Source organism: Miniopterus natalensis, chromosome 4 (assembly GCF_054644295.1).
Source record: "Miniopterus natalensis isolate mMinNat1 chromosome 4, mMinNat1.hap1, whole genome shotgun sequence".
NCBI classification, from domain to species: domain Eukaryota; kingdom Metazoa; phylum Chordata; class Mammalia; order Chiroptera; family Miniopteridae; genus Miniopterus; species Miniopterus natalensis.
The window spans coordinates 67,865,532-67,891,142 of NC_142084.1; the positions used below are offsets into that span (position 1 = coordinate 67,865,532).

At 53.2% G+C, this 25,611-nt stretch overlaps 4 protein-coding genes across 7 annotated transcripts; 3 read left to right on the top strand and 1 right to left on the bottom strand.

Annotated features, from left to right (window-relative positions):
• Positions 1-217: 217 nt before the first annotated feature.
• TMEM205 (transmembrane protein 205) lies at positions 218-2,472 on the bottom strand. Of its 4 annotated transcripts, none has more exons than XM_016207838.2 (4): positions 2,359-2,472; positions 1,815-1,923; positions 1,547-1,710; positions 218-577 (listed from the first exon to the last, which is right to left on the bottom strand). In XM_016207838.2, exons 2-4 carry the CDS (start codon positions 1,912-1,914, stop codon positions 272-274), a joined length of 570 nt encoding a protein of 189 aa, XP_016063324.2. In that variant the 5' UTR covers positions 1,915-1,923; positions 2,359-2,472; the 3' UTR covers positions 218-271. The 4 variants fall into 4 exon arrangements, with proteins under 4 accessions (XP_016063324.2, XP_016063320.2, XP_016063319.2 ...); XM_016207834.2 differs by having other exon boundaries at positions 1,815-1,967; XM_016207833.2 differs by having other exon boundaries at positions 1,815-1,975.
• Positions 2,473-2,788: 316 nt separating this feature from the next.
• CCDC159 (coiled-coil domain containing 159) lies at positions 2,789-9,454 on the top strand. Its single transcript, XM_087816022.1, has 13 exons — positions 2,789-2,868; positions 5,016-5,134; positions 5,228-5,454; positions 6,164-6,197; positions 6,457-6,542; positions 6,754-6,835; positions 7,012-7,201; positions 7,743-7,810; positions 7,894-7,970; positions 8,313-8,434; positions 8,665-8,747; positions 9,104-9,217; positions 9,381-9,454. The coding sequence occupies exons 1-13, from the start codon at positions 2,864-2,866 to the stop codon at positions 9,383-9,385; spliced, it is 1,212 nt and encodes a 403-aa protein (XP_087672148.1). The 5' UTR covers positions 2,789-2,863; the 3' UTR covers positions 9,386-9,454.
• A 564-nt stretch (positions 9,455-10,018) lies between these two features.
• On the top strand, positions 10,019-18,241 carry PLPPR2 (phospholipid phosphatase related 2). Its single transcript, XM_087816023.1, has 10 exons — positions 10,019-10,183; positions 11,370-11,544; positions 12,243-12,323; positions 13,256-13,444; positions 13,569-13,704; positions 14,464-14,735; positions 16,116-16,292; positions 16,815-16,937; positions 17,207-17,258; positions 17,372-18,241. The coding sequence occupies exons 3-10, from the start codon at positions 12,258-12,260 to the stop codon at positions 17,713-17,715; spliced, it is 1,359 nt and encodes a 452-aa protein (XP_087672149.1). The 5' UTR covers positions 10,019-10,183; positions 11,370-11,544; positions 12,243-12,257; the 3' UTR covers positions 17,716-18,241.
• Positions 18,242-23,379: 5,138 nt separating this feature from the next.
• SWSAP1 (SWIM-type zinc finger 7 associated protein 1) lies at positions 23,380-25,052 on the top strand. The gene is made up of 2 exons (XM_016207830.2): positions 23,380-23,628; positions 24,341-25,052. The coding sequence occupies exons 1-2, from the start codon at positions 23,380-23,382 to the stop codon at positions 24,854-24,856; spliced, it is 765 nt and encodes a 254-aa protein (XP_016063316.2). The 3' UTR covers positions 24,857-25,052.
• Positions 25,053-25,611: the final 559 nt, after the last annotated feature.

Genomic DNA, 25,611 nt, shown 5'->3' on the forward strand with positions numbered 1-25,611 from the left:
TACAATAATATATGGTATGTACAATGGTTAGCTCCATGCCTGGCACACAGTGGGTGCTCAACAAATGGGCACTGTTATAGGAAGAGCTTAGGGGCTGCAATAGCTAACACTCCAAATCATTATGCCTTGTGAATGGGAAAATAGAGGCCCTCACCTCCATCCTTGTCCACCCTTCCCCTGCTTCCCAGCTGGAGAAAAATGACAGCAGCCATTTCCAAAGAAGGGTTTATTAACACTTGGGGCCCCAGCAGGGACAAAGCAGCAGTGGGTGCTAGAGACTCCTGAGGCCCAGGGCAAGGCCAGCAAGACAGAGCCCATTGCTCAGGAGGCAGCCCAGATTGCAAATGGAGGACAGGCCATGGTAGCGGAAGAAGATCTGGCGGAGGGCACTGTACTTGGGATCCTGCTCCCGCAGCTGGCGGTAGAGGTCAGGGCCCTTGTGGCTGCCTGGCACCTCCCCACCCAGGCCCTGCTTCTTCTCCATGGTCTGCAGGGCCCACATGGCAGCCGTGGTGCGGGGCTCCAGCCAACGGGCATTGATGGTGGCAAGCGTGAGGCTCAGGAACAGCAGGCAGAGCTGGCAGAGGTAGTGGGAGGTGAGCCATACCTGGGAGGCAGGAGGGGCCCTCCATAGGGTCCTTCTGCATCCTCAAAGTCCAGAGGGGATGGGGGATAGCCGTGGGTCAAAACTAGACCTCCCCCTCCTTCCCCAAACCCGGATTAGGGGCCCCAACCTAAGCTCCAGCTCTCATAACCTGAAGCCAGCAAAAGCTCCATATTAGCATCTCCTTTATCCCCCCAAAACCTTCTGAGCCTCCTCTCCTGTGATACTCAGACTGGAAGTATCCAGAGCACAGCCTTGTCTCCTCTTTTCCCACAAACTGAGGGTATCTCAGGGTAGAACCTCTCTTCCCCAAATTGGGTCAGCACAATCATTCCTCCAAAAAAGAGCCTAAGATAGCGTCCATCTCCTCTGTGGCCCCATCCCAGACCCCAGAAGCTGACATTGGGCCCACAGGGAGTGAATAAAAAGTCCTTAAAGTTCTAGTTACCCATAATACTCTCCTGTCTCTGTGGAATTATTCTTAAATCCCTCTCAGGCTTTACCTGCCCACATCTGAGGAACATAATAAGGGCAGAGGGAGGGCTGGATAGAGAAATATGAGATACAGAGATGGTCTCTTGCCTGGTGGCTGGGTAAATGTGTGGATGGGGGTGGGGGACTTTAAATTCCCAGTCAGGCTAGTTTTTAAACAATGAGCTGGGGTCAGTGCCCCAGCCCAGCTGAGTCACCACAGCTTGGCGGCAGGCCCAACCAGAGGGAGGAGAGGGAGCAGCAGCCAGCAGAGACACTGGGAAATAGACAGGGCTGCTGGGGATGGTCATGCAGGCTGTGTACTACTCAAGGGTATCCAGAGCCCAACTTTGTGTCCACCAGGAAGAAGGCAAAGTTTTGTTGTTGTTTGTTTAATTCTCACAAAGGAGTGGCCATAGTGGGATACTGGGAATGAGTCTTCAGAAGGTAGTGAAGCCCAAGTCTGCATACCTGGCTGGCCTCCCAGAATGTGAGCTGAGACCAGGTGTGCTGTGGAACCAAGATGCAGAAATTGACGAAGGCACAGGCCATGGAGATATGAAAGTAGAAAGGGAAGAGTTTGCTCTGCACAAGACCGAAGGTATGTCGTGGAAGGCCTCGGAAAAGCAGGAAGCCTGTGGGGTGTAGGGGACCACATGTCTGTTAGGATACTCCAGGGCCCCCTCTCATTACTGTCCCCACCCTGGGTATCCATGACGTCCAGACCAAGGGTCCCTACCTGAGATGAAGGTCACCCACATTTGCATGCCCCAGGCCCCGGACAAGACCAGTAGATGGACCACCTTAGTCAGGCTTCCCGGGTTCCCACCTTCCTCCATCTTGCAGGCCTGGGAAGGAGGCACCAGGTGGCTCAGAGCTTTGCCTTTGGCACCTGTGAGCCTGAGCAAGACCAGGGTCACCGCCAATCCAGCAGATATCCCGGGCGAGCAGCCCAGGAATAGGGGTGGGTAAGGCTCATAACAGTCCTGCGACAACCCACGACCCCATCTCTCTAGATGTCAGCTCTCAAGATCTCAGGCCCTCTGGACCCCAACATCCATGCCACCTCCAACACCCCCAAATTTCAGCCCCAGCAGCTCAGGCTCGTATCCCCAGATCTTCAGAGATCACCTCAGTGACTCAAATATCACCTCGAGGTCCCAGTTTTAACAGCAAAGGCTCCTGCTCACAAGATCCAAATATCTCTATGAAGATCCCCAAGGCACCTCCGAGACTCCATCTAATCCTGGGAAACTCCCAAATCTCATCCCCAAGACACCGACCCCACCAGCAGGAATCCGGACCTCAACCCGCAACACCCAGGAGCTCGAGACCAGAGGCGCCGAGGCCGGATCTCGGGGCCAGGGCGCTGGGCTGGGCGCCTCGCTCCCGCGGTCCTCCGCGGCCACCTCTCCCGGCGGGATCCAGAATTCGTCCCGCCTCCCAGCTAAACCCGAAGCCAATCCAATCGTAACCTATCGCCTCCTGTACCGCCCTGTTAGATATTGACTAATCGATTAGCAGAAACCAGCCTGAAATCCCGCCCCCTCGCGGGAATTTTATCCATTTACTAGGCGGCTCCTAGGATCCGCGGAAGCGGAAAGGCGCCGACGAGGCCGCGGGTTGCAACGGCGGGGGCGGAGCTAAAACGCCAGCCACACCCCTCTCTGTGACTCCGCCTTGGGCTCCGAGCGTTTTAAAGTGATGGTGTCCCCACAGGATCAAATTTCAGCATCACAGCTGGGGGCTGGCTTCGCGGTCCCTGATGGGAGAGCATGAGCAGGTGCTATGTGGTACGTGGAGCTGGAAAGGGGTCGGGAGCCTGGACGGCGCGGGATTCACGGCCCAGGGGGCGGGGCCCAGGCTAAAATGACCCCGCCCCTCCTCCCAAAGAATTCTCCCTGGAGGGACTTGGGAAGGAACAACCGATGTGGAAGGGGTGGGGGCCTCGTACTGGGGATCTGCCTGCAGTTGGCACTCAGAAATGGGTCTTCCCTTTCCCTCTCCAATCCTCTCAGGGCTCCTATGGTCCCCAGGTCCCAAGTTCTCAGCGTGACATTCAAGGACATACCCTGAGGTTCTCACTACTGAACGCTAAGCATTGGCATGGATTAATCTACTTAATCACAACTCAATTATGTGGTAGTATGATATCCCATTTTTATAGTTGGGGACACTAAAGAATGGACAGGTTCAGTAACTCTTCCAACATCACACAGCTAGGAAGGGACAGAGCTAGGATTTGAACCCAAACCATCCAGCTAGAGGGTGTCCAGTGCCTCTTGAAAAGGTACCCTAGAACATTTCAGGCAGAAGAATATATGTCACAGGGTAGGTGTGAAGACCCAATGAGTGCTGAGGGTGGTGCCCAGCACTCAGAGCAATACTCAGAAAATATGAGTTTAAAAAAGGATTAAGTTCCTGGCCCATGTTGCTCAGTGCTTAGAGCATTATCCCAAGCACCCGAAGGGTTTCCGGTTTGATTCCTGGTCAAACTCCTGTACCTGGGTTGCAGGTTCAGCCCCAGCTGGTCCATGTGTGTGCCCGAAGTAACCAATCAATGTGTCTCTCTCACATAGATATCTCTCTCTCTCTCTCCCCCCCCTTCCCTCCCTCCCTTCCACCCTCTAAAAATCAATGGAAAAAATATCCTCGGGTGAGGATTAACAACAGCAAAAAGGATTAAGGGCCCTGGCCCGTGTGGTTCAGTTGGTTGGGCGTTGCCCCATGCACTGAAAGTTTTCGGGTTCAATTCCCAGTCAGGGCACGTGTCCAGGTTGCAGGCTCTGTCCCCAGTAGGGGTCATGCAGGAGGCAGCTCATCAATGTTTCTCTTTCACATTGATGTTTCTCTTTCACATAGATGTTTCTCTCTCCCTCTCCCTTCCTCTCAAATCAGTAAAGACTTTTTTTTAAGGATTAAGGAAGCTGTTACAGAGTAGATGCTGAGTAGGGTTTTGAAGGGTGTATAGGAGTCTTCAAAGACTGAGCAGAGGAAGGACACCAGAGGGCTCAAAAAGGCCTAGAGCTTGGCCTTTCTGGCTGTGATCCAGGACAAGATCCCCTTCACCTGGAAGTTTTTCCAGACAGCTCTATCCCAGGTGACTCCATTGGTGCCAGCCCTGACTACACTGGAGGGGCAGGGGTGTGTGGATACGAGACATAGAGCTGACTTCTTTCTTGTTCCCAGCCTCACCTAGCATGGGCCTGGGCCCCGATTAAGCTAATATTTATTGAATAGATATGCCCTACCTCTCCTGTTCATACACTATGCCTCCTGTTTACCTGGGGAACCAGGTCCAGACTTCCCTGCTTGGCTTTCAGTGTCTGCTTGAGCTGCCCTGCTAACCTCCTGCTGCTTCCTCTTGGACTCTGCCTCCAACCATCCTGAATTTACCATCACAGAGGACATGGTTTCACACCTTCAAGCTTTTGCACATGACGTTTCTCTTCTTTTTTTTTTTTAAGAATAGTTTGTTGATTTTTAGAGAGAGAAAGGGAGAGGGAGAGAGAAAGAGAGACACTGATGTGAGAGTGAGCAAAACAACAATCAGCTGCCTCCTGCACACCCCCTAGCGGGGATTGAGCCCACAACCCAAGCATATGCCCTGACCAGGAATCTAACCAGCAACGTTTCAGTGCAGGGGACGATGCCCTACCAACTGAGCCACACCAGCAAGGGTTGCGCATGCTGTTTCCTACCAGGCCCCAATGTTAAGATTTTTTTTTTTTTTTTAGACTCTTCTGAGGCCTCACTTTCCCCTGTGGGGCCTTTTGGGTTCTCCTCACTGCCCAACCTAACCCCCTGCCCACCCTGTTCCTACCATAGCTGGAGGCCCTGTGTTCAGGGCTGAGGCCTCTCTGAGGTGATAGGGAGGTTCTGGGAGTGTTGGGACACAGGGGCTGGTCTCAGTGCAGCTCCCTGTCCTCCCTCCGTGAAGCGACCCTCTTCTGGCCGGCCTGCCCCAGGACCCTGACTACTCTGTGTCCTGCTACTGCTCATCTTCCTCGTCCTCCAACTTGTGTTTGCTTGCTAACAGGAAGTGTGACAAGTATTGGGGTTCGTTGAGGGGCTGCTCCAGGGCTGGGAAGCTGGGAGGGGCTGGAGTGCTCTGGGCTGGCCCTCAGGAAGCCCTCATTCACACACCCCCAGGTGATTCTTCAGACAAGACCTTGGACTATACGATTCACTGGTCCAGCACCCCAGAACCAGAGACCTTGCGGCCAGCTGCTTTAGAGAACACAGTGACGAATACAGACTGGAAGCCAGGGAGGGACTCAGGGCCTCAGTCACATGGGTCTCCTCCCTTCCCCAACTCAGACACTCAGGAGAACTGCAATGACCAGGAACTTGTGAAGAGGCAACAGAGCAGCGCTAAGGTCACCCCCACCCTGTAAACCCCTTCCTGCTGCACTGCAATCTGTTGCTGTGGGGTTTAGGGAAGGGATTGTAGGGGCAGGGAGGTCCTCCTCAAGAATCCTCCCACCATGTGTCTTCAGCACCAGGAACACCTCCCAGTGCGCAGCAATCCTGCGATGAAAATGTCTTAATGGATGAGGGAAAGAATGGAATGGATGTGGGACTGTGTGTTTTAGTGGGATCTTGTCTGTAATTGTCTCTGAGTATGACTGCCTATGTGTCTGTGTCTGGTTATGTATCTGAGATAGGTGTGTGTGGATTCCCTGGGTTTTATGACTTGGAGTACATGGCTGTGTGTGAGGTTGTGTCTGTGTAGCTGCAGTTGTGGAATTACGCATAGTTACGTGTCAGTGCTATTGGTGCTGCCTGCAGACATTGTCAATGTCGTTTGCCTCTAAGGAGGAGGGCCATTTCCTGAGCCCAATCATGCATGCTGTCAGGGGCAGCCCAGAGGCCCACACATGTAGGGTACAAGCCACATAAATGCACTTCTGAGTATGTACAGGCCAGGAGGGATTCACACATGTACCTGGAGGCGCCTTGCCTGCGCTCATTGTCTGGGACACCCAGAACTCAACAGACCCAACTTAGGTCCAAACACTGGGTTGGGGTGAGCAAAGAGGCAGCCCAGGGATGAATTTCTACTGCCCTCATATTCCCCTACCCTAGAAGCCGTTGGAGACCAGCTCCTCCAAAGTCAAAGGTGAGAACCTTCCCTCCAAACAAGACTGTGTGGAAGACCTGCTGGTTCCTACTTCCACCCTCTTCCCCAGCCTCCGTGGAACCCTACCATTGCTGCCCACTCAGCTCTGCTCCAGCATCAGCTGACTCTTGCCCTCCATTCCTGTCCCTGAGCTTGACCCCTACTCCTGCCTCTACCTCAGCCTAGGTGAATTCCTGCTCCAGACTTTGCCCTTGCCCCGACCCTCCCCAGCCTGGCTGACCCACACTTCTGCTCACAGTTAAGTGTACCATGATTCCTGACACCTCGAAGCTCCTGCGATGTGAACTGGAGTCACTCAAGAACCAGCTACATGCCCAGACCAAGGTTAGCTTCCTAAGCCAGCTCTACTCAAGCAACCTCTGTCCCTGTCCTCCAGCCCCCTCCTGCCTCCAGGTATAACCTCTTCCCCACAGGCTTTTTTTTAAAATAATACTTTATTAAATTTATTGGGGTGACAATGGTTAATACGAACATATAGGTTTAAGGTGTGGGTTTCTATGTTACAAGGTCTGTATATTGCTCTGTGCGCCCACAGGCTTTCGAGTTCCTAAATCACTCAGTGACCCTGCTGGAGAAGGAGAGCTGCCTGCAGCAAATCAAGATCCAACAGCTTGAAGGTGAGGACTGGCCTTGGGTCAAGGTCAGGCTGGAGGCTGCCAGGGTCAGCTGGGTCAGGGTGAGAGAAGTGGGTGAGTCTGGATTCAGGGTTGGGATCCAACCAGACTAGGGCAAGGTGGGTTCAAAGCTGGGCTTGGTGTGGTGGACCTCAGTCAAGCTCCCACTGTCCCTGCAGAAGTGCTGAACCCCACAAGCCGCCAGACAGAGGGACACAAATGGGGCATGGAGCAGGAACAGCAGGAGCTTTATGGGGCCCTGGCGCAAGGCCTGCAGGGACTGCAGAAGACCCTGCGGGACAGTGAGGAGGAGCAACAAGCCCGCACTACCCACTGTCTGCAGCTGCTGGCCCAGGAGATCCGAGACAGGTGGGTGCTGCAAGGGAGGAAGCCTGGAGGTTGTGGGAAGGAAGGCCAAGATGGGGGAAATAGGAGAGGCCTGAGTAAGGGGGGTGGGGAGCCATGGAAAGCTTAGAAGACAAGAGGAGGGGATGATGGGGGGAAGATAGGCAGTGCTTGTGTGTGGGGAGACTGGGGGGCCAGAAGGCAGGAAAGACAGGAAGCTGGAGGTGGGATGGGAAGGAGGCCAGGGGATCAAGGAGCTGAGGGGTAAGGTGGTTGAGGGGGGCTGGTTGGGAATATGGGAGGTCAGAGGGCAGAAGGTGGAGAGATAGAGGCCAGGCAATGGGAGGCTGAGGGAATGGGAGGCTGGAGAGAACTGGGGGCTGGGGAGGGGAAGTGGGGGAATAGTAGTTGGAAGGTAAGGGTGGGTGGGCAACTTGGGGAGGGACCAGAGCCTAGGGGGAATGGGTGGTTGAGGAGGTGGAGGAGGTTTGGAGAGACAGGTGGGCAAATTGGGAGACCAGGAAGTTGGGGACTGGGCAGGGACTGTGCTGCACTAACCCCTCAGCAAGAAATTCCTGTGGGAAGAGCTGGAGCTGGTTCGGGAGGAGGTGACCTTCATCTATCAGAAGCTCCGTGAGTGCCTGGAGCTCACAGGGGGTGGGGGGTGCAGGCTGTCCTGCTGCTGCCTGTCGCCCCTGAGTCCTCTCCCCTCACAGAGGCACAGGAGGAAGAGATCACTGAGAACCTGGTGAACATCCAGAAGATGCAGAAGACCCAGGTGAAGTGCCGTAAGGTGAGAGGGGCGGACAGACTCCACATGAGTTGGGAATATGGGGAGCTCTACCGGCCTCCACCCTTGGACTGGAGCCAGAAGGCCTGGACATAAATCTCAGCTCTGCCACTTACTGTTGTGTGACTGTGAGCAAGTTTCTTCACCTCTCTGGGCCTCATTTTCCTCATCTGTGTAATGGGTATAACACACACACCGCTACCTGAAGGGGTAGCTGTATAAACTGTTAAACCTTTGAGGACAGCCTGGCATGTAATAAGTGCCATGTAATGGTCACCTTGCACCATCATTATTATTATTACTATTGCTCTTCTCTCATTCCCTCTACCCCTCTTTGAGCCCCAGGTCTTAACCAAGATGAAGCAGCAGGAGTGTGAGACATCCAACTGGCTGGAGACAGAGGAGATGCCATTAGGAGGCAATGGCTTTAGGAGGAATGACCTCCAGAAGGAGCTGAGTGACATATGGTGATGCCCAGCTCCCACTCTGACCTCTGACCTCTGCCCCCTGACCCTCCTCTGCCGTGCCTTGCTCCCAGTCTGATCAAACAGTGACCACTAGAACCTGGAAGCCATCTGAGTCCAGACCTCAATCTCCAAATAGGACTCCCTTCCTCCTTTGCCCCCCAACAATCCCCTGCCCCAGCCTCAAGCAGTCCAGAGTTGCCTGGGACCCCCAGCTCCCCATCTTCCTGCAGGTCTGCTGTGCACATGCTACAGAACTCCTTTGATGGCCTCACCATGTCCTCGGGAATCCGCCCCAGGGCTTCGAGCCTCAGGGGTGAGGGGGGCTGAGCCATGCTCCAGGGTGTGTGTGGGGGGCCATTCTCCAGCTTCACACATGGAGGTCATGTTCAGACGCCATATTTGGAGGTCACATCTGTTGGATTTTAATCTGGGTCACATTAAGGAGTCCCTGGAGGTTTCATCTAGGGGTCACTCAGGGTAGGGTCACCAGGGTGTTTTTTAAGGATCATTGGTGTAAAATTCAAGGGTCATTGAGGTCATACTTTGGTGTCACATTGGGTCACATAAGGGACAAATTCAAGGGACACTGGCCCAAATTCAGAGGTCTTTCAAGGGTCACATTCAAGGTTTATGCATAGAGAGCCAGAATGGCACCTGTCCCTCCTGCAGGCTGCAAGGGGCACCGATGCCTGAGCCCTCCACTTCACTCCTGGGACTCTGACACCGACTCGGACCAGGACCCTTCCCAGCCACTGTTCAACAAAAGTTGCTCTTTCCCACCAGGTGTGGATCCTCCCCTGCTCCACCCACCCTGCCCCTCCTGACCAGCCCTGGAATCCCACAGTATGGGCCCTCCCAGCTCCCACCCCGGGGTTCCTGCACTCTGGCTGCCATCCCTGGGTCCCCTGGGCCAGACCTGGCCCTTACCCATCCTCTCTCCTCACAGCCTGAGCAGCTGGGACTGCTCTCCCCGAAGACCCTTCCAGAGAGAAAATAAACTAGGCGAGACCCTCCTTCACCTGTGGACTGTTGCTCCTGCTGCTTCTTGTGCCTGAGAATGACCCACCCTCACTTACTCCCCAGTGCTGGGGAGGGCATGGACACCCCAGGGACTGTTTGGGATGTGTGGGCCTAGGGTCAGAGGACAGTGTGAGGCCAGATTAGTACACTACAGGTCAGGGATTGATCTGTCCAGATATGAGTGCCTAGATAAGCTGTTTCACACTAGCCACCAGCCTTCCTTTCTAGGGGGCCTTGGCGGTCTGGCCTGCTGCCCCTACTGCCCAAATGGGGAAACTGAGGCCCAGAGAGGGAGTGTAGCGCCTCAGGGCTGCGCTCACACACTCCGCCCTCCTCTTCCCCTAAGCCCTCCCCTCACCCAGAGCCCTCCCTCTTAACCTCGGTCCTTCATTCCCCCTCAATCTGTTCTAACACGCCCCGCCCCCCAAAACGGCCGAGGCCCCGCCCTTATCATGCTAATAAGAGCTCTGAAGGCCCCGCCCACGATATTATGCAAATAAGGGGTCCGAAGGGCCCGCCCCTTGCTCCGCCGCGGAGTCTGCGCGGCTCGAAGCCTGGCCGACTGCATCTCCATTTGTGCGTCCGCCAGGCCAGCCGTCAGTCTGTCCGTCCAGCAGCGCCGGTGACGTCTAGACGAAACCCGAGCTCAGGTGGCAGAAACCTCGACCCGGTGAGGGGGAAGGGCTTGAAGCGCCCCCTGTACCCCCTCTCGCGGAATTCCGACCCTCGGTCTGTCTGGTCCGGGTTCGGATCCAGTTGGTCGCGTCCCCTGCGGGTCCAGCGTGGGAAGAGGGAGGGGAGGCGGGGAGCTGGAGCTTGGGGACTGGGCTAGGGAGGGGAGTAGGGGAGGGGACCCCGAGCTTGAGAAGGCAAGGGGTGGTGGTGAGGGTGACTGGGATTGTATGGTTATAATTATATGTGTGGTTGTGTAACTGTCATTGTGTGTCTGTATAGCTGTGATTGTGTGGCTTCTGGAGTGTGTGTGGTGTGTGTGTGACTCTCCTGTGGCTGTCATTGTGTGCTTTCATCATGGGCATCACTGATGGTGTATGTGTGGTTGTGTCGTCGTGATGGCTATCACTGTGATTGTGTCACTGTTTTGGTGTCTGTATGGTTGTGTGTTTGACTGTCATTGTGTGGCTGCTGTTGTGTGTTCCTTCTGATGGTGTGTGTGGGGGCATTTTTGCATTCTAATATGTGGCTGTGATCGTGCGCCTTTCTTGTGTGGTTCTGTCATGGTCTATGTATGTGCCCTTGTGTGGCCATGTGGCTGTGGTCTTGTCTCTCCCATGGCTGTCAATGTGAATGAGAACTGTTAATGTGTGTGGTTGTCATTGAATGCCTTGTAATTGGGGGTGTGACCGGTTCGGTGACCCCCCCAATTATGTGTGGTGACTCTCTTTTTGATGTTACTCTTAAGTGTGTTGGCAACCCTAGTCCCTGAGGGCTGAGTGCTCATGTGAGGCCGTGTGGAGCTGTGAGGTGTGTGGAGGACCTCCTGTTGTGTCCCTGTGACTGTGTTGGGGGGGAAGTTGTTTGATCTGTGTGGGTGTCTGTGACAGGCTGTGTGCACACTGTGCAGTGTGCATGTGTGATGTGTGTCTGCATGAGTATTCAGTTATGTGTGTGGTGGGTGGTGGGCACCTGTCTAAATGAGTGGGCCTGTCATGTTCACCACACGGTTGGCACTCAGTACAGTGCCTGGAATTCAGCAGGCACTTGGTCCAAGTTGGTGAGATGGATGAATGCTGGGCCATGGTGTGTGTGTGGATGGGGGTGGGATGGAGGCTGTGGCTGAGTTGTGTACTCTGTGGGTACCACTGTGGTTGATTGTGTCTCTGGGAGGGTGAAAAAGCTGTGGCCTGATAGACATCTGGGACCTCTAGCAACCCTCACCCCACATGTCACACTGAAGAGCAAGCCTCGTGGATGGAGCACTGGACCCAGAGCGCCTGCCCTCACCTACCTGCGCCTCAGTTTTCACATCTGTGCAATGGGGGTGACCATCACTGTCCTGCTGACTGCCAGGAGCGGCTGTGAGTCTGCGGGAGTGGCGGCCACCTGTGGGAAGCCATAGGGCTCTTTCACAGGTGAGGCCAGTCTGGGAGAATGACTCTAGTAGTGCTTCACGGCTAGGGGTCGAGGGAGCATGTGATGGGCAGATAGCCCCTTAATGATACAGGGAGGCAGTGGGCTGGAAAAAGGTAGAGAGGGAGAGGCAGAGAGGGAGAGGCAGCTGGGAGGGAAGTGGGACCTGGCTATCATCCGTGAACCATAGGCACAGGAGAAAAGCCCCTGTGGGCCAAGGGAGAAGGGGCTTGGGGGAAGGGCCTGGCAGGGTGAGGGAGATGGAGCATGGGGTCCCCTGTAAAGCATGTAGGGAAAGAGGATGGGATTCCCTAAAAACTGGTGGGTGTGAGAACCCTTCTAAATGAATCCTTTTCTGTGGGGAGAGGTGTCCCCATTAAGCTGGAGAATTCTCTTCTAAAGGCCAAGGGGAAGGATCCTGCTTGGTAAGGAGGAGTGTCCCTCCTAAAAGGTATGGGGTCAGAATCTTCTATGTAGGTTATAGGGAGTGAAGACCACTAGAGAATCTCTGGAGTCCCCCCACCCCCCAGCAAGCTGAGTTGAGTGGGCTGTGTCAGGGGAGGCTAAGTGTTTCCAGTGGGCAGGGGCAGGGCTAAGACCTGGATGTGCAGAGGCATGGCCAGAGGACTCCAGGGGCCAGTGACCTGAGCTTTCCCCTAGGCCCCACCCTGGCCACCCTACTCCCTCCCCACCTCCGCAGGTCCAGGCCTTCACCATGGCAGGAGGGAGACCTCAGCTGAAGAGGAGTTTCTCCATCATTCCCTGCTTTGTCTTTGTGGAGGTGAGAAGTCCATTACCTCCTTCAGACCCTCAGTGGGGACGGGGTGTACGTGTCTTCCTGTCCCCTCTCTGCCCAACCTCAGTCTCCCTCATCCTGGCCAATCCCTGCCTGGACCTATTTTTCTATCTGCCTGGCTCCAGGCCTGACTTCTCTCTCCCTGATCACTTCCTCCCTGTCTCTGGGGCATGAGAGTTCTATTTCCTTTCTCTTGAGAAGTGTTTATGAGCTTGGACTCAGAAGTAGCACTTCCAGAGTTCCAATCCCACTCTTCACATCCTTACTTCAGGACTCCGAGCATCTTACATATCCTCCTGAGCCTCAATTTCCTCTTCTGTCAAATGGGCATATTTAGAAAGTGAAATATATTCATTGACAGAAGAGGTTTAGTATGACACCCTGCACATAGTAAGGTTATACCTGTGGTAGCTGCTACTCCTACTAGTAGGACTAATTCTTTCCCTGGTGGTCTGTCACTCTACCACCCATGGTCTCTGTAAGTCTCTCTGGTTAGATTTCAGCCATGTCCTCACTCTCTCTCCCCAGCCCATTTCCTCTTTTCTTCTCTCCCTATTCTACTGTTCTAGTCCCTTCTCTTTCTCTTCTTTGCCTTTTATCTTTCTCTTTCTTCTTCTCACCTCCCCCCTCCATTTCTGTTTTCTCTCTGTTTCTAGCTCTGCCTCTTTCTCCATCTCTTACTTTTTATCTCCCAAACCCTGACCCTTCTCTGGCCCCATTCCCCACCCTCATCCATCTATTTCACTCTTTTTATCTCCCTCAGTCTTGATCACTCTCTATCCCCCTATTCTCTCTCTGTCTCTCTCCATGTCTGCATGTGTGTGTCTCTCTCTTTCCATGTCCCCAGTTCGGGCCTGACCTTCTCTCTTCTCTCTGTGTCTCTCTCCATCTCTGTCTCCACTCTGGCTGGACGGCAGTCAGTGCTGCTGGGCGTGGTGGTCCTGCTTGCTTACCGCCTGGAGTTCACAGACACCTTCCCTGTGCACACCCAGGGCTTCTTCTGCTATGACAGTACTTATGCCAAGCCCTACCCGGGGCCTGAGGCTGCCAGCCGAGCACCTCCTGCACTTATCTATGCTCTGGTCACCGCTGGGCCCACCCTCACGGTGAGACTGGGGTAGCCTTGGTAGACTGTGGGAGGACCTCCCAAGGAGGCAGGAGGGTCAAGGGGAGCTGGGTAGAGGGCTGGGCTTGAAGGCCAGGAAGACCCTGTTTTGGTCTCACCCACAGATCTTACTGGGGGAGCTGGCTCGTGCCTTTTTCCCCACACCACCCTCTGCCATCCCCATCATTGGGGAGAGCACCATCGTGTCTGGGGCCTGCTGTCGCTTCAGCCCTCCACTGAGGAGGCTGGTCCGCTTCCTGGGTGAGTGACAGGGCCAGGGTTCAGTCACCCACAGGGATATGGGCCAGGCTCAGCCATAATCAGGATTCCAGAGGGAAAAGGGCCTAGAATTGTCATGATAGTCAGAGGCAAAAAGGGATGTGGGCTCAGGCCAGGCATGATGGAGGTTTTAGGGACATGGATGGGGCCTAAGCCAACCATGGCAACTGTAAGAGGAGGGCCCCAAATTTCCACAAAGAGAATCTCAGTCAGAAAAGAGAAACACAGGTGAGACTTCAGCTGTGCTTTAAGCATAGTCCCAGCCAAAATGGGTGGCCATAGGGGAGGGGAGGGGGCAGAGCTCATCCATAATGGTGTTCCTGTGACAGAGGGCTCTGGCTTATTGGTGATCCAGAGAAAAGTGAGTAACTCAGTTAATAGTGAATCCAGGGCAGGTATAAAGAGGCCCAGAAATACCATCAGGATGGTTCTAGGAGGTTCCAGGCATGGGTCCGGTGGATGCTGATGTAACGCTGGTGAGGAAACCCAGCCCAGGTGTAATGGGGCTCCAGGGGAGGGCCCACTTCTGACACATTGGTAATCCCAGAGGGACAGCGGCAAGAGGCCCGAGGGCCATGATGGTGGCCCAGCTCTAATGGGGTACGGTATTAAGGGGAGTCCCAGGTGTTTAGATGGTGGTCTCAGACACAAGGAGAGAGGGGCCCGGATGAGTCATAAGGGGACTCATGCAGCCCTGGCGTCAGGGCCCCGACATGACGCCCCTCTCCTACCCGTTCCCAGGGGTCTACTCCTTTGGCCTCTTCACCACCACCATCTTCGCCAACGCGGGGCAGGTGGTGACCGGCAACCCCACGCCGCACTTCCTGTCCGTGTGCCGCCCCAACTACACGGCCCTGGGCTGCCTGCCGCCCTCGCCAGACCGGCCGGGGCCCGACCGCTTTGTCACCGACCTGGGCGCCTGCGCGGGCAGCCCCCGCCTGGTGGCCGCCGCGCGCCGCGCCTTCCCCTGCAAGGACGCCGCGCTCTGCGCCTATGCGGTCACCTACACAGCGGTGAGCCCCAAACGGGAGCATGGCCGCGGGGGGTGGCCAGCAGGCAGGAGGCCCCCTGGGCTGGAGCCTCTGATTCCTACCCAGGTGAGGTCATGCCCTGGCGCTGTTACTCCACTGCAACAGCCGAGTTGGCCCCGCTGAAGCGCTCACTCCTCCCCTTGGACCCTGGTCATGCTTCTGAATCTGAGTCTATTGCTGTTCTTGATGGGCCTTCTAGCCCTGCCTTCTGACCCAGTGATGCCACGCCCAATGGAGGCTGTTGGCTCCGCCCGGTGGGATCAGGACACCGTGTCTGGAGCCAGCCTAGCCATGTCCCCAGGATGCTACAAGTCCTGGATGTTGGCTGGGAGACTGGGCCCTAGCCCTCTGAAGTCCTCAACCCCCTTTCCCTTTGTCTTCACCTTTTGTTGTTGTTGTTTATTTTTAAGTCTTTTTTTAAAAAATATATATTTTTACTGATTTCAGAGAGAAAGGAAAGGAGAGGGAGAAATAGAAACATCAATGATGAGAGTCATTGATCGGCTGCCTCCCGCACGCCCCCTGCTGGGGATCGAGCCTGCAACCCAGGCATGTGCCCTGCCATGTCCTGGATCCTAGGTCAATGCTCAACTGCTGAGCCACGCCAGTCGAGCAAGTCTTTTTTTTTTTTTTTAATATATCTTTATTGATTTCAGAGAGAGGAAGGGAGAGGGAGAGAGAGAGAGATAGAAACATCAATGATGGGAGAGTCATCATTGATCAGCTGCCTCCTGCACGCCCCCCACTGGGGACTGAGCCTGCAACCCAGGCATGTGCCCTGACCGGGAATCGAACCTCGATCTCCTGGGTCATAGGTCAATGCTCAACCGCCGAGCCACGCCCGCCGGGCCGCCCTTTATTGTCTTGGTCTTTGCTAGGACTTCCTGACTCTCTCTTGCTTTTCCCTGGTCACACCCCATGTTACTTTTACTCCTTTTCCTAGAGTTTGGGTTTCAGCTTCTATTCCAATCAGTGGTGCCCTGGAGTTTGGGGATTCCACCTTCTGTAGCTCCTGGGCTTGCCTCTTGGGTCCTGACTCCTGACTCCACCTTCCGGTTCTGTAGCCATGCCCTAGTCCAGCAAGGGCCTTTCCCCACCTGTGACTGGTCCCTGGGAGACCCTGCCCAGAGAGCTCCACTGCTATTTGATGATCTGTCCATGCTCCCAACCCAGCAAGGGCCCACTGGGAGTCCATGACTCCAGCCCCTGAACTCCTGTCCTCTGGCTCTGTTCCCTGGAGCCCCTGACCACATCCTCCAGCCCCAATGGGATTCTGGCCATGCCCCCTAGCCCCAAACACAGTGGCCACTTCGGTTCAGCAACTGCATTGCCTGTGTCCCCTGACTAGTCCGGTTTCCGCAGATGTATGTGACACTGGTGTTCCGTGTAAAGGGCTCCCGCCTGGTCAAACCCTCCCTCTGCCTGGCCCTGCTGTGCCCCGCCTTCCTGGTGGGTGTGGTCCGAGTGGCCGAGTACCGAAACCATTGGTCCGACGTGCTGGCGGGCTTCCTGACCGGAGCGGCCATTGCCACCTTTCTGGTGAGCCCCTTTTGCACCCATTCTGGCATGGGAGACCCTCCATTAGCTCCCTGACCCAAAAGGGAGGACTGCATGATTGTGAAGGGCATGGACTTTGTGATCTTGGACAAGATCTTTAACTTTACCTTGCCTGATGTTCACCTGGGATAATAGGACCTGGATCAGGGTGATGCGAGTAGGGTATTAGTTTTGAGTGCATATTTTAAAGAAGCTAAAACATTCAGTAATTCAGATAAATAATATTTTATTGAAACATTTTAAAAATAAAAAATAAATGCAACGTATATAAAAAATTTAAATAAAGGCATGATCAGATCCTGCCCTTGCACAGCTGAGGCTTACTTGCCTCCTCCTAGTCCCAGCCCTGTGGAATAAATAATAATAGTAGCTACCTCTTAGTGGAAAAGAACATAAAAGTGTTAGCTGTCTTTGAAAACCTGACCCTCAGTTTCCTTATCTGAAAAATGGGGATGGTATTTACACCACTCTTACCTTATTAGCCTCAACATGCCTCTGTCCCAGGTCACCTGCGTCGTGCACAACTTCCAGAGCCGGCCACCCTCAGGCCGAAGGCTCTCCCCCTGGGAGGGTCTGAGCCAAGCCCCCACCATGGACAGCCCCCTCGAAAAGTTAAGTGTGGCCCAGGTAAGGGGTGCCGGGGACTGCTCCCGGCTGGAAAGGGTGGTGGGTGGAAGGGGACCAAGGAGGCAGGGAGTCAGGCAAGTGGTAGGGATGGGGATGACAGTCCCACAGAATAGAAGGGTGTGCCTCCTCTCTCCCTGCCAAGGGGACATGGTTAATCCTGAGAATCTGGTTGTCTTTTTCATCGGGCTCTCTACCCAATGAGCCCCTCATGCTGTGGCCAGTGGGGTCCAGGGGACCACTAGCCCCATCCCTCTGCCTCTTTGTCTCAGGAACCTGAGGCCTGCAGGCCGCATTCGACACCGGCACGGCTCACCCCATCCAGTGAGTGTCCAGGGAATGGGGGGGATAAATAAGGGGACTTTCAGATGGTGGTCACTGCCACAGAGATCTCACCTCCTCACAAGCTTTCTAATTCCATGATCTCTGACCCCCAGAGCCGCAGAACTGTGCCCGCCGTGGCCACCTGATCCCAAGCTGCGTGTCCTCCAGGGCTCCAGCCATGTGTTCATCACCCCGTGTGCCCCGCCCTCGGTTGAGATCTGAGCCAACACCCTTGCCGCTCCCCCTCCCCCTGCCAGCACCAACCCCAAGCCAGGGCCCCTCACCTTCCTCTCCTGGGCCTGGGGGGCCAGGCGGGGGTGGTGGACGTGGCCGGAAGCTGCTGCTGCCCACACCCCTGCTTCGGGACCTCTACACCCTTAGTGGACTCTATCCCTCCCCCTTCCACCGGGACAACTTCAGTCCTTATCTGTTTGCTAGCCGTGACCACCTGCTGTGAGGCCCAACCACCCACCCAGAATCTGCCCAGTCCTCATTTCTTCCCTGTCACACGTGTGCATGCATGCACCGTGTGAGTGCCAAAGCCCCCTGTCCTCAAATCAGCCAGACCCAAACATCAGAGGATGGCTGGAAGGACATTTGGCGGACCCCCTGCCTCTCTTGCCCTCTGGGACATACAAGTGGGCATAACTTGGAGGTGGACCCTTGCCCCCTAGGATTGCCCTTTTAAGGGCTAGGTCCTGACCCCATTAGCCATTGCCCAGCCAATGGGAGCCTCCAGTTCTTTGAATTCTAACCAAAAGGAGTTTACTCCAGCCAATGGGAGCCTCCTCCTCACTTCTTAGAATCCTCAGGCAAGAGGGCAACTCCAGCCAGTGTTCAGCAAATGAACAACCAATAGGAGCCCTTGGTTTTCAGAATTTCTAGGGTGGGTGGGTATGATTCCAGCCAATGGGGAACCACCCATGTCTAAGTATGTGCAAAATTGAGGAGGGAGATGGGGTCATCCTTTGTAACTGAGTTCTCTCTCCTCAGGATCAGAATCTAGCCAGAGGGTGGGGGCAGGTTCCCCCATGGCAGGGTCCTTGGTGCACCCCTTCCCCTCTCAGTCCCTCCACCATGTGCACCCTCTCACCCAGTCCCTCCTAACTCCCTACTTATCCAGGGCTTGTCCAGCTCAGAGGTTTTGTGGTTCAGGGTGCTATCACCCCAAACCCTTCTGTTTATTAAGGCTGTGGGAAAGGACTTTTTTTTCTTAGAACCTACCCCTGTTCTTCACACTGTCCCCATGCCTCAGCCTCATGCAGATGTGCCATCTTGGGGGGCATGGGTGGAGCAGAGAGGGCTCCCCATCCCCCAGGGCAGCCAAAGGCAGTGGGCAGAGAAGACACTGACTCCCTTTCCTGCCCCCTCCTCATCTTTAATAAAGACCTGTTTGTAACAGAAGTTTGGCCACATGCCTTCCTTCCTTGGGTACTGGAATGTAGGGGGCTTTAATTGTGGGTCTAGGTATCGGTGAGGCTGGGTGTGGGTATATTGTTACAGTGTATCTGAGGGCAACTGTGGAAAGGTACTGTGGGGCTGTGGGCCAGCCACTTGGGTTTAAATCTTTGCTCAGCATTTCTTGGCCTCAGAAAAGTTAATTAACCTCTCTGTGCCTTTGTTTCTTCATGTGAAATGCAGACCCACAAGCTACATGTAAGGCAACAAACTCACAGTGAGGGGCCTCACATGCCTGTCTTCCCCAGGCAGCTGGCCTGTTTTTTACCATGGCCTAGGTGCAGAGGGCACAAGGACTGGGGTGAGGGGACCCAGGATCCTGATAGTGTAGGGGGATGCTGAGGACAGTAGGAACCTCAAAGCCAAACCCCTGGATGCATGGGTAAAAGCAGGGATTCTGATTGTGAGGTTGTGCTGAAGACCCAACAGAAACCAGGGAGAGTAGGGGGCCAGGGAACCACAGACACTCCCCATCATGGCTCTGAGGGGCTTCAAACAGGCCAGTCAGGGCATGGAGTCATTCAGGAACCAGGAAAAGGGAAGCTGCTTTCCTCTAATTCATTCACTCATTCATTCAACAAACATTAGGAAGTGTCTACTGTGTGTCAGGTGCTGTGTGGTTAGACACAGGGACTGTATGTAGCAGTTAACAGAACAGACATGAATTTCTGCCCTCATGGAGCCCACATTATAATACATAAGGAACAAACAAACAGTAAACAAGATATATAAGCTATATATAGAACTACAATTCCAAATTGCAAAAAGGTCTGAAAACCAAAATTTTTTCTCATAACTCATCTGTGGCAAAAACCTAACCTGAACTGAAATGAGGTTATTATAGCTTTTTTAAAAAAATGTTTTTATTGATTTCAGAGAGAGGAAGGGAGAGGGAGAGATAGAAACATCAGTGATAAGAGAGAGTCATTGATGGGCTGCCTCCTACACACCCCCTACTGGGGATCGAGCCTGCAACCCAGGCATGTGCCCTGACAGGGAATCGAACCATTCTCTCCTGGATCGTAGATTGATACTCAACCTCTGAGCCACACCAGCCATTCTATTATAGCTTTTACTTATTTAACTTGATGCAAATATTCTTATGTTTCATTGATGATAAAGTGTTTGATTTTAAGATGTTATCCCAGACTCCACGGGGGAGGGGGGGGGAGGGTGTTATACCATAGTAATTTTTAAAAACCTGAAAAATTCTGAATTCCAAACTCTAGGATCACAGATTTAAGTCAGGGATTGAGATCTCTGATATATTAAATATTGATAGGTGATAAAGAGAAAACTCAAGCTAGAGAAGACAATGGGACAACTGTGGGATGGGGACAGTTGGCAATTTAAAGTGGGTGGTCAGGAAAGTTCTTTCTGAGGAAATGATACTGGAGATAAGGTGTGAAGGAGAGGAGGGAGGGAGCCATTAAAATATTAGGGGTGGTGGGAGGAGCATTCCAGGCAGAGGGAAGAGCAAGCACAAAGGCCCTGAAGTTGGAGTGTGCCTGCTGTGTTTAGGGAACAGTGTAGAGACCTGTGTGACTGGAGTGGAATAAGTGAAGGGGAGGTGGTGGGCCTGATTGTGGACCACAGGGAATGAGAGGGGAGCATGAAAGGGCTGAAGGCAGAGGAGGGACAGAATCATGGACCCCACCTGCTTCACCTACCAGAGCTCCTGTTTTCAGGGCTCATACCCCTGAGGTCCATGGTTCCTCCTGTTGCACAGCTGCCTCCACGCGGGACAGGAAGGAAGCAACATTTCAGCACGGTGGACAGCACCTCAAACAAACCAGTTGGCACTGTCCATGGTCCTGATGTTAAGCATGGGACAAGAAAGGGTAAAATGGGACCTGCAGGACACACAAGAAGTGCCTGGGCTGCTAGAGAGGGTGGTGGCAGCAGCCCAGGCCTTGCCCACACCCCAATCGCAGGATGGATAATCTTAGGGAGAGAACCCAGACTAAGATGTACCCATTTATTCAAAAGCTTTCTCCACATGCCCCTGTGGGTCTCACAACATCTCAAACTGCCCCCCTCTGCTCAAACCCTCTTGTGGATCCCCATGGCACTCTGTAAAAGTCAAAGTTCTCCCAATGCCTCAGGGCCTTTGCAGGTGCAGGGGCCTCCACCTGGAATGTTCTCCCCCCACATACCTACATGATTCACTCCATCACATCCTTCAAGGCTTTTTTCAACTGTCAACTTCTCATTGAAGTCTTCTCCTACTATGCTATTGAGAATTGCAAAAACAGCCAAATGATTGGTCCTCCTAACTTTCCTTCCTGTGCAAACTTCTTTTGTATGCACATAACATCCGCTCATAGACTGTTTAAATTCCTTATTATGCTTACTGGTCATTATCTTCTCCCTCATGAGAGCTGTCAGCTCAAACAGAGACTTTGTCATCTGTTCACTGCTGAATTCCCAGTGCCCAAAACTGGGCCTGGCACACAGCAGGTACTCAATAAATTAACTTGAGGGTGTTGATAAGTGAGGGAGAAGCACAGACTGTCCCTGAGCCATCCACTTCCCCATCCCCTCACTCATCAGTCCTCCCTCCTCTAGGGAGCTCCTCTATGTTAAGCACCCTTCTGTCAGGACATGAAGACAGGATTCTGAGAAGTGAGAGAAAGAAGTACTGTATGCATGAGAGGTATGCCAAATGTGTGCATCTCTCAGCCTCCATTTATGAGCACCTACTCTGTGCCACGTGCTCTTCTATTGGCTGGGAATCCAGTAGTGAACAAAAGAAATACCTTACTTTGGTGGAGTTGACATCTAGTGGGGCTCTAGAGATGTAATAAAATAAATACATAACATTGGATGTTATTTGAAGATATATAAAGACAGATAAGCAGCTGAAAAATGAAGCATGTGCAATGTTACACAGGTGGTCAGGGAAAGCCTCCCTGGTTGATATTTGAGCAGAGACTTGAATGGAGTGGAAAAATGAGCCACAGGACTATCTGGGAGCTGAGTGCTCTAGGCAGGGGAACAGCAAATGCAAAAGACCTGAGGTGGGGCTCTGTTCAGCATGCTTCCATGTATGCAACTGTGTGATACAGGTGTCACTACTGGGTGCTTGTGCATTTGGAGTGTTGCAAAGTAAGGTGAATCATGGTTTGTGTATCTCTTGGGAGGCTGAGGTGGTGCTTTTGACAAGGCAGTGTAACAGTGTACCTCATCTGTGTGTGTGTGTGTGTGTAGAAAGAGCTGCCCAAATATCAGCTGAAAGGAAATGTGTCTCTGTGGTGGCAATGGTATAGTTGAATCAGTGTGTTCTGGTGTGTGTGCGAGGGAATGGTGTGGGGGTGTGAAGGTAGGAGAGAGTGTGTATGGGATGCTTTGTGTCAAGATAGGATAGGGCTGTGAACATGTGGGTGATGGGGATTCTTGAAGTGGAATATATTCAGAGATGCCATGGTGTGTGTGTGTGTGTGTGTGTGTGTAGGGGTGTAGGGGTACCTGGCTGTATGAGTGGGTGTATTGGGGGAGGTTGTGGAGCTGTGTTATGGTCCCAGAGGGAGAAAGGAAGCCCAGGAAATCTCAGTTCCGCCCTGTCCCTGGGTCTCCTGGCAACAGCACTACTTTGAAGTTACCAGGAGACAGAGTTGCCAGGGCAACAGGACCGTGAGTGGCAGCTCTGGGGCAAAGTCGGTTGAGGAGCCTCAGCAAGCAATCACTGGATCACTCACCTTGGTCCCCCTTCTTATCAATCCTACCTTCCTTTTTTCATTCATTTATTTGAGGAATGTACAAGGTGGGGCAAAAGCAGGTTTACAGTCATTCGTATGGAAAATAATACAGCAATTAATAAATAATAATACAAGAATAAACTGTGTTTCGAGTACTCACAACTGTAAACCTACTTTTGCCCCCTCCTGTATATTGAGAATCTACAATGAGCTAGTCACTGTTCTGGGCGCTGGAGTTACCAAGTAAATAAAGCAAAAAAGGTCCCAGTGTCCCAGCCCATTTCTTTGTTTCTCCTGGCCCCTTCTTTGTTCTGTGGTGCTGTCTCCCCCCTACCTCCTTACTCCTAGCAGGACTCAAGGATCCCCAAGCCAATGAGGAGCCAGTTGAAACCCCTCACAGACTCTGAGACAGCTTCTGGTGTTTTGCACACGAATGTCCCTGAGCCTGCAGCCCCTGACAGACACTAGTTCCGGTACTCCGACCCAGAAGAAGAAGTACACAGCTTCTCTTTCTGCTTCTCAATTGCCATTGGGTGACATCAGCAGAAACACATGATATCGCAATATTCCTCTGCGATATCATGAGTTCCATTTTACAGGTGAGCAAACTGAAGCTAGGAGACTTCAGTGTGTCACTGATTCGGGAGGGTGGGCTCCCTCCAGCTCTCAACCCTTACATCTGTTACTTTAGCCCATTAGCTCACAATAATAGTATTCGTACTGCTCTCCTCTGCAGACTCAATCAAGGGAAGGGCCTCCCCCCCCCCCCCCGACGGCCGCGTTCTTCCCTCAGACTAGGTTAATTGCCCCTGCACCAGTGTGGGAGCTAGCAAAGGCCGATCTAACTTTGATGGACAGATCCATAGACCAATGGAGAAACTAACTGCACTGTAACCAATGCGGCCTCGGCTTGGGCGGGACTAAGGGCAGGAAGGGGGCGCGGATTGGACAGAGGTACGTTGTGGATGGCGGAGACGCTGAAGTGGGTGCTAAGCCCCGGTAGGGCGGCCAGGCCGCGGGAGGATATTGCAGCTGAGGTCGGACCACCTTTGCTGCTGCTCGGCGGTCCAGGGTCTGGAAAGACAGCACTGCTATTCGCGGCGGCCCTGGAGGCGGCAGGGGAGGGCCGAGGCCCCGTGCTCTTCCTAACCCGGAGGCCTCTGCAGAGCCTACCCCGCCGGACGCCTGCGGCGCTCGACCCTCTGCGCCTACAGGTAAAAGGGGGACGGGACCCGAGGCTGACCAGCCAGTGGCGGGGCGGATCGAGGATTGAGTGACAAGTAGGCAGGCCAATGGAGGGGACAAAGGAAGGGCGCTGGAACAGCCCTTCTAGAGAGGAGTCTGGAATGAGTAAGGGGAGGGACATGTGAGTTTTGTTAAAATTGAGTGAGAGACTATCCAATGAAGGGGCGGAGTTAGCGAAAGGCGGTGCCCAAAGGGTGGGACCAGGGCCGGTGAGGAACGCGACTAATCCTGGTTGTCTAAACGGAAGTTGGTTCCAGGGAAGCCGGCCTCAATGATGGGGTCAGACTGGGAAGCTAGGGGTGGGTTTTGCGTGGAAAGATTATCCTAGAGATTTGGCAGAAAGACATACCTTGCATTGAGGGCGTACTATCTCTTTTCACTCTAATCTTGCCACTATCACTTAAAATACCCGCTCCCCCAAATAGAAAAAAAAGACATACCCTGTTCTGAACTAATATCGAGCAGTGACGAGTGCTAGATAATAATTAAAAAAAGGTGGAAGGGAGGCGAATAGAAGAATATATTCGATCATTATGAGCTGCTTCACTCTGGAACCAGCTGTCTGGGGAGTGAGAGCCTTGCCCAGGAAAGTACCCAAGGAAGCATGGCTGTTAAAGCTGGGAGCCTGGCTTCCTGTGCTGAATCTGGCCCTCTGGCCCTTTCCTTTTTTTCCCCCTCTAGAAGATCCGTTTCCAGTACCCACCCTCAACCCATGAGCTCTTTCGTCTCTTGTGCTCTGCCCATGAGGCCCGAGGGCCAGCCCCTTTCCTTTTGCTGCTTGATGGCCTGGAGGAGTACCTAGCTGAAGACCTGGAGCCCCAGGAAGCCGCCTACCTGTCTGCCCTGCTTCTGGATACAGCTGCCCACTTCAGCCACCAGGTTGGGCCTGGAGGAGGCTGTGGGCTCATTGTGGCCCTCCAGACCCAGGAGGAAGGAGATAGTGGGGATGCCCTGCAGCTGTCAGTTCTCCAGAGGTATTTCCCTGCCCAGTGCTGGCTGCAGCCAATTGCACCAGGCTCAACACCACGCTCAGGAGAGCGCTGCTTCAGAGTCTGCCTGGAGCCAGGGGGGCTGGGCCCCAGGGCACAGTGGTGTGTGGCTTTCCAACCAGATGGGGAGATGACAATCACCCCATGGCCTACCCAGGCTGGTGACCCCAGCTCAGACAAGGGTTCAAGCTCTGGAGGTCAGCCTTGAGCTTTGGTGTGTGATCACCTCTCTATGCCTGTTTCCCATGGCTGGAACACTCAGGGACATGTACAGATGTAAAAATCTAAAGAATGTAAAGTGCTTTTTCTCTTTTCAAAATACAATTATCATGTACATATTATACCCTATCAACATATTGTTTAGTTTTGCTGTTTTGAACTTTATAAAAAGAGTTTTATGAAAATTATAATCTTTGAGACTTCTTTTTTCTCTCCCTCAACATTGTTACTAAGAATTGGCTACATTTTTTATTTTTATTTATTTATTTATTTATTAAAAATATATCTTTATTGATTTCAGAGAGAGGAAAGGAGAGGGAGAGAGAGATAGAAACATCAATGATGAGAGAGTCATTGATCAAGCCTGCAACCGGGGCATGTGCCCTGACCAGGAATCGAACCCTGATCGCCTGGATCCTAGGTTGACGCTCAACCGCTGAGCCATGCCCGGCCGGGCTGGCTACATTTTTTAGTTCATTTCTTTTTCCCTACTGCATATAATTCTAATTTATCCATCAGATTGACTTATTTATTGCTATGAGCATTCTTGCACACATGACCTGGTACATGTGTGTGAGGGTTTTTAGGCTGTATACCTAGAAGTGGAATTGCTGCAGCAGAAGGTATGCATATGTTCAGCTTTCGTAAGTTATGTCAAACTTTTAAAAAGTGGTTAAACTTGCCCTGGCCAGTGTGGTTCATTTGGTTAGAGTGTCATCCTGTGTACCAAAGGGTTCTTGGGTT

Coding starts and splice junctions, on each gene's coding strand:
- PLPPR2 (XM_087816023.1), top strand. CDS start 12,258: ATGGCAGGAGGGAGACCTCAGCTGAAGAGGAGTTTCTCCATCATTCCC. Junction 13,705..14,463: donor GAGGCTGGTCCGCTTCCTGG/GTGAGTGACAGG, acceptor ACCCGTTCCCAG/GGGTCTACTCCTTTGGCCTC. Junction 16,293..16,814: donor CGGCCATTGCCACCTTTCTG/GTGAGCCCCTTT, acceptor CCTCTGTCCCAG/GTCACCTGCGTCGTGCACAA.
- SWSAP1 (XM_016207830.2), top strand. CDS start 23,380: ATGGCGGAGACGCTGAAGTGGGTGCTAAGCCCCGGTAGGGCGGCCAGG. Junction 23,629..24,340: donor TCGACCCTCTGCGCCTACAG/GTAAAAGGGGGA, acceptor TTCCCCCTCTAG/AAGATCCGTTTCCAGTACCC.
- CCDC159 (XM_087816022.1), top strand. Junction 6,543..6,753: donor AGCTACATGCCCAGACCAAG/GTTAGCTTCCTA, acceptor GTGCGCCCACAG/GCTTTCGAGTTCCTAAATCA. Junction 6,836..7,011: donor CAAGATCCAACAGCTTGAAG/GTGAGGACTGGC, acceptor CTGTCCCTGCAG/AAGTGCTGAACCCCACAAGC.
- TMEM205 (XM_016207838.2), bottom strand. CDS start 1,914: ATGGAGGAAGGTGGGAACCCGGGAAGCCTGACTAAGGTGGTCCATCTA. Junction 1,711..1,814: donor GTGGGTGACCTTCATCTCAG/GTAGGGACCCTT, acceptor TACACCCCACAG/GCTTCCTGCTTTTCCGAGGC. Junction 578..1,546: donor CATTCTGGGAGGCCAGCCAG/GTATGCAGACTT, acceptor TACCTCTGCCAG/CTCTGCCTGCTGTTCCTGAG.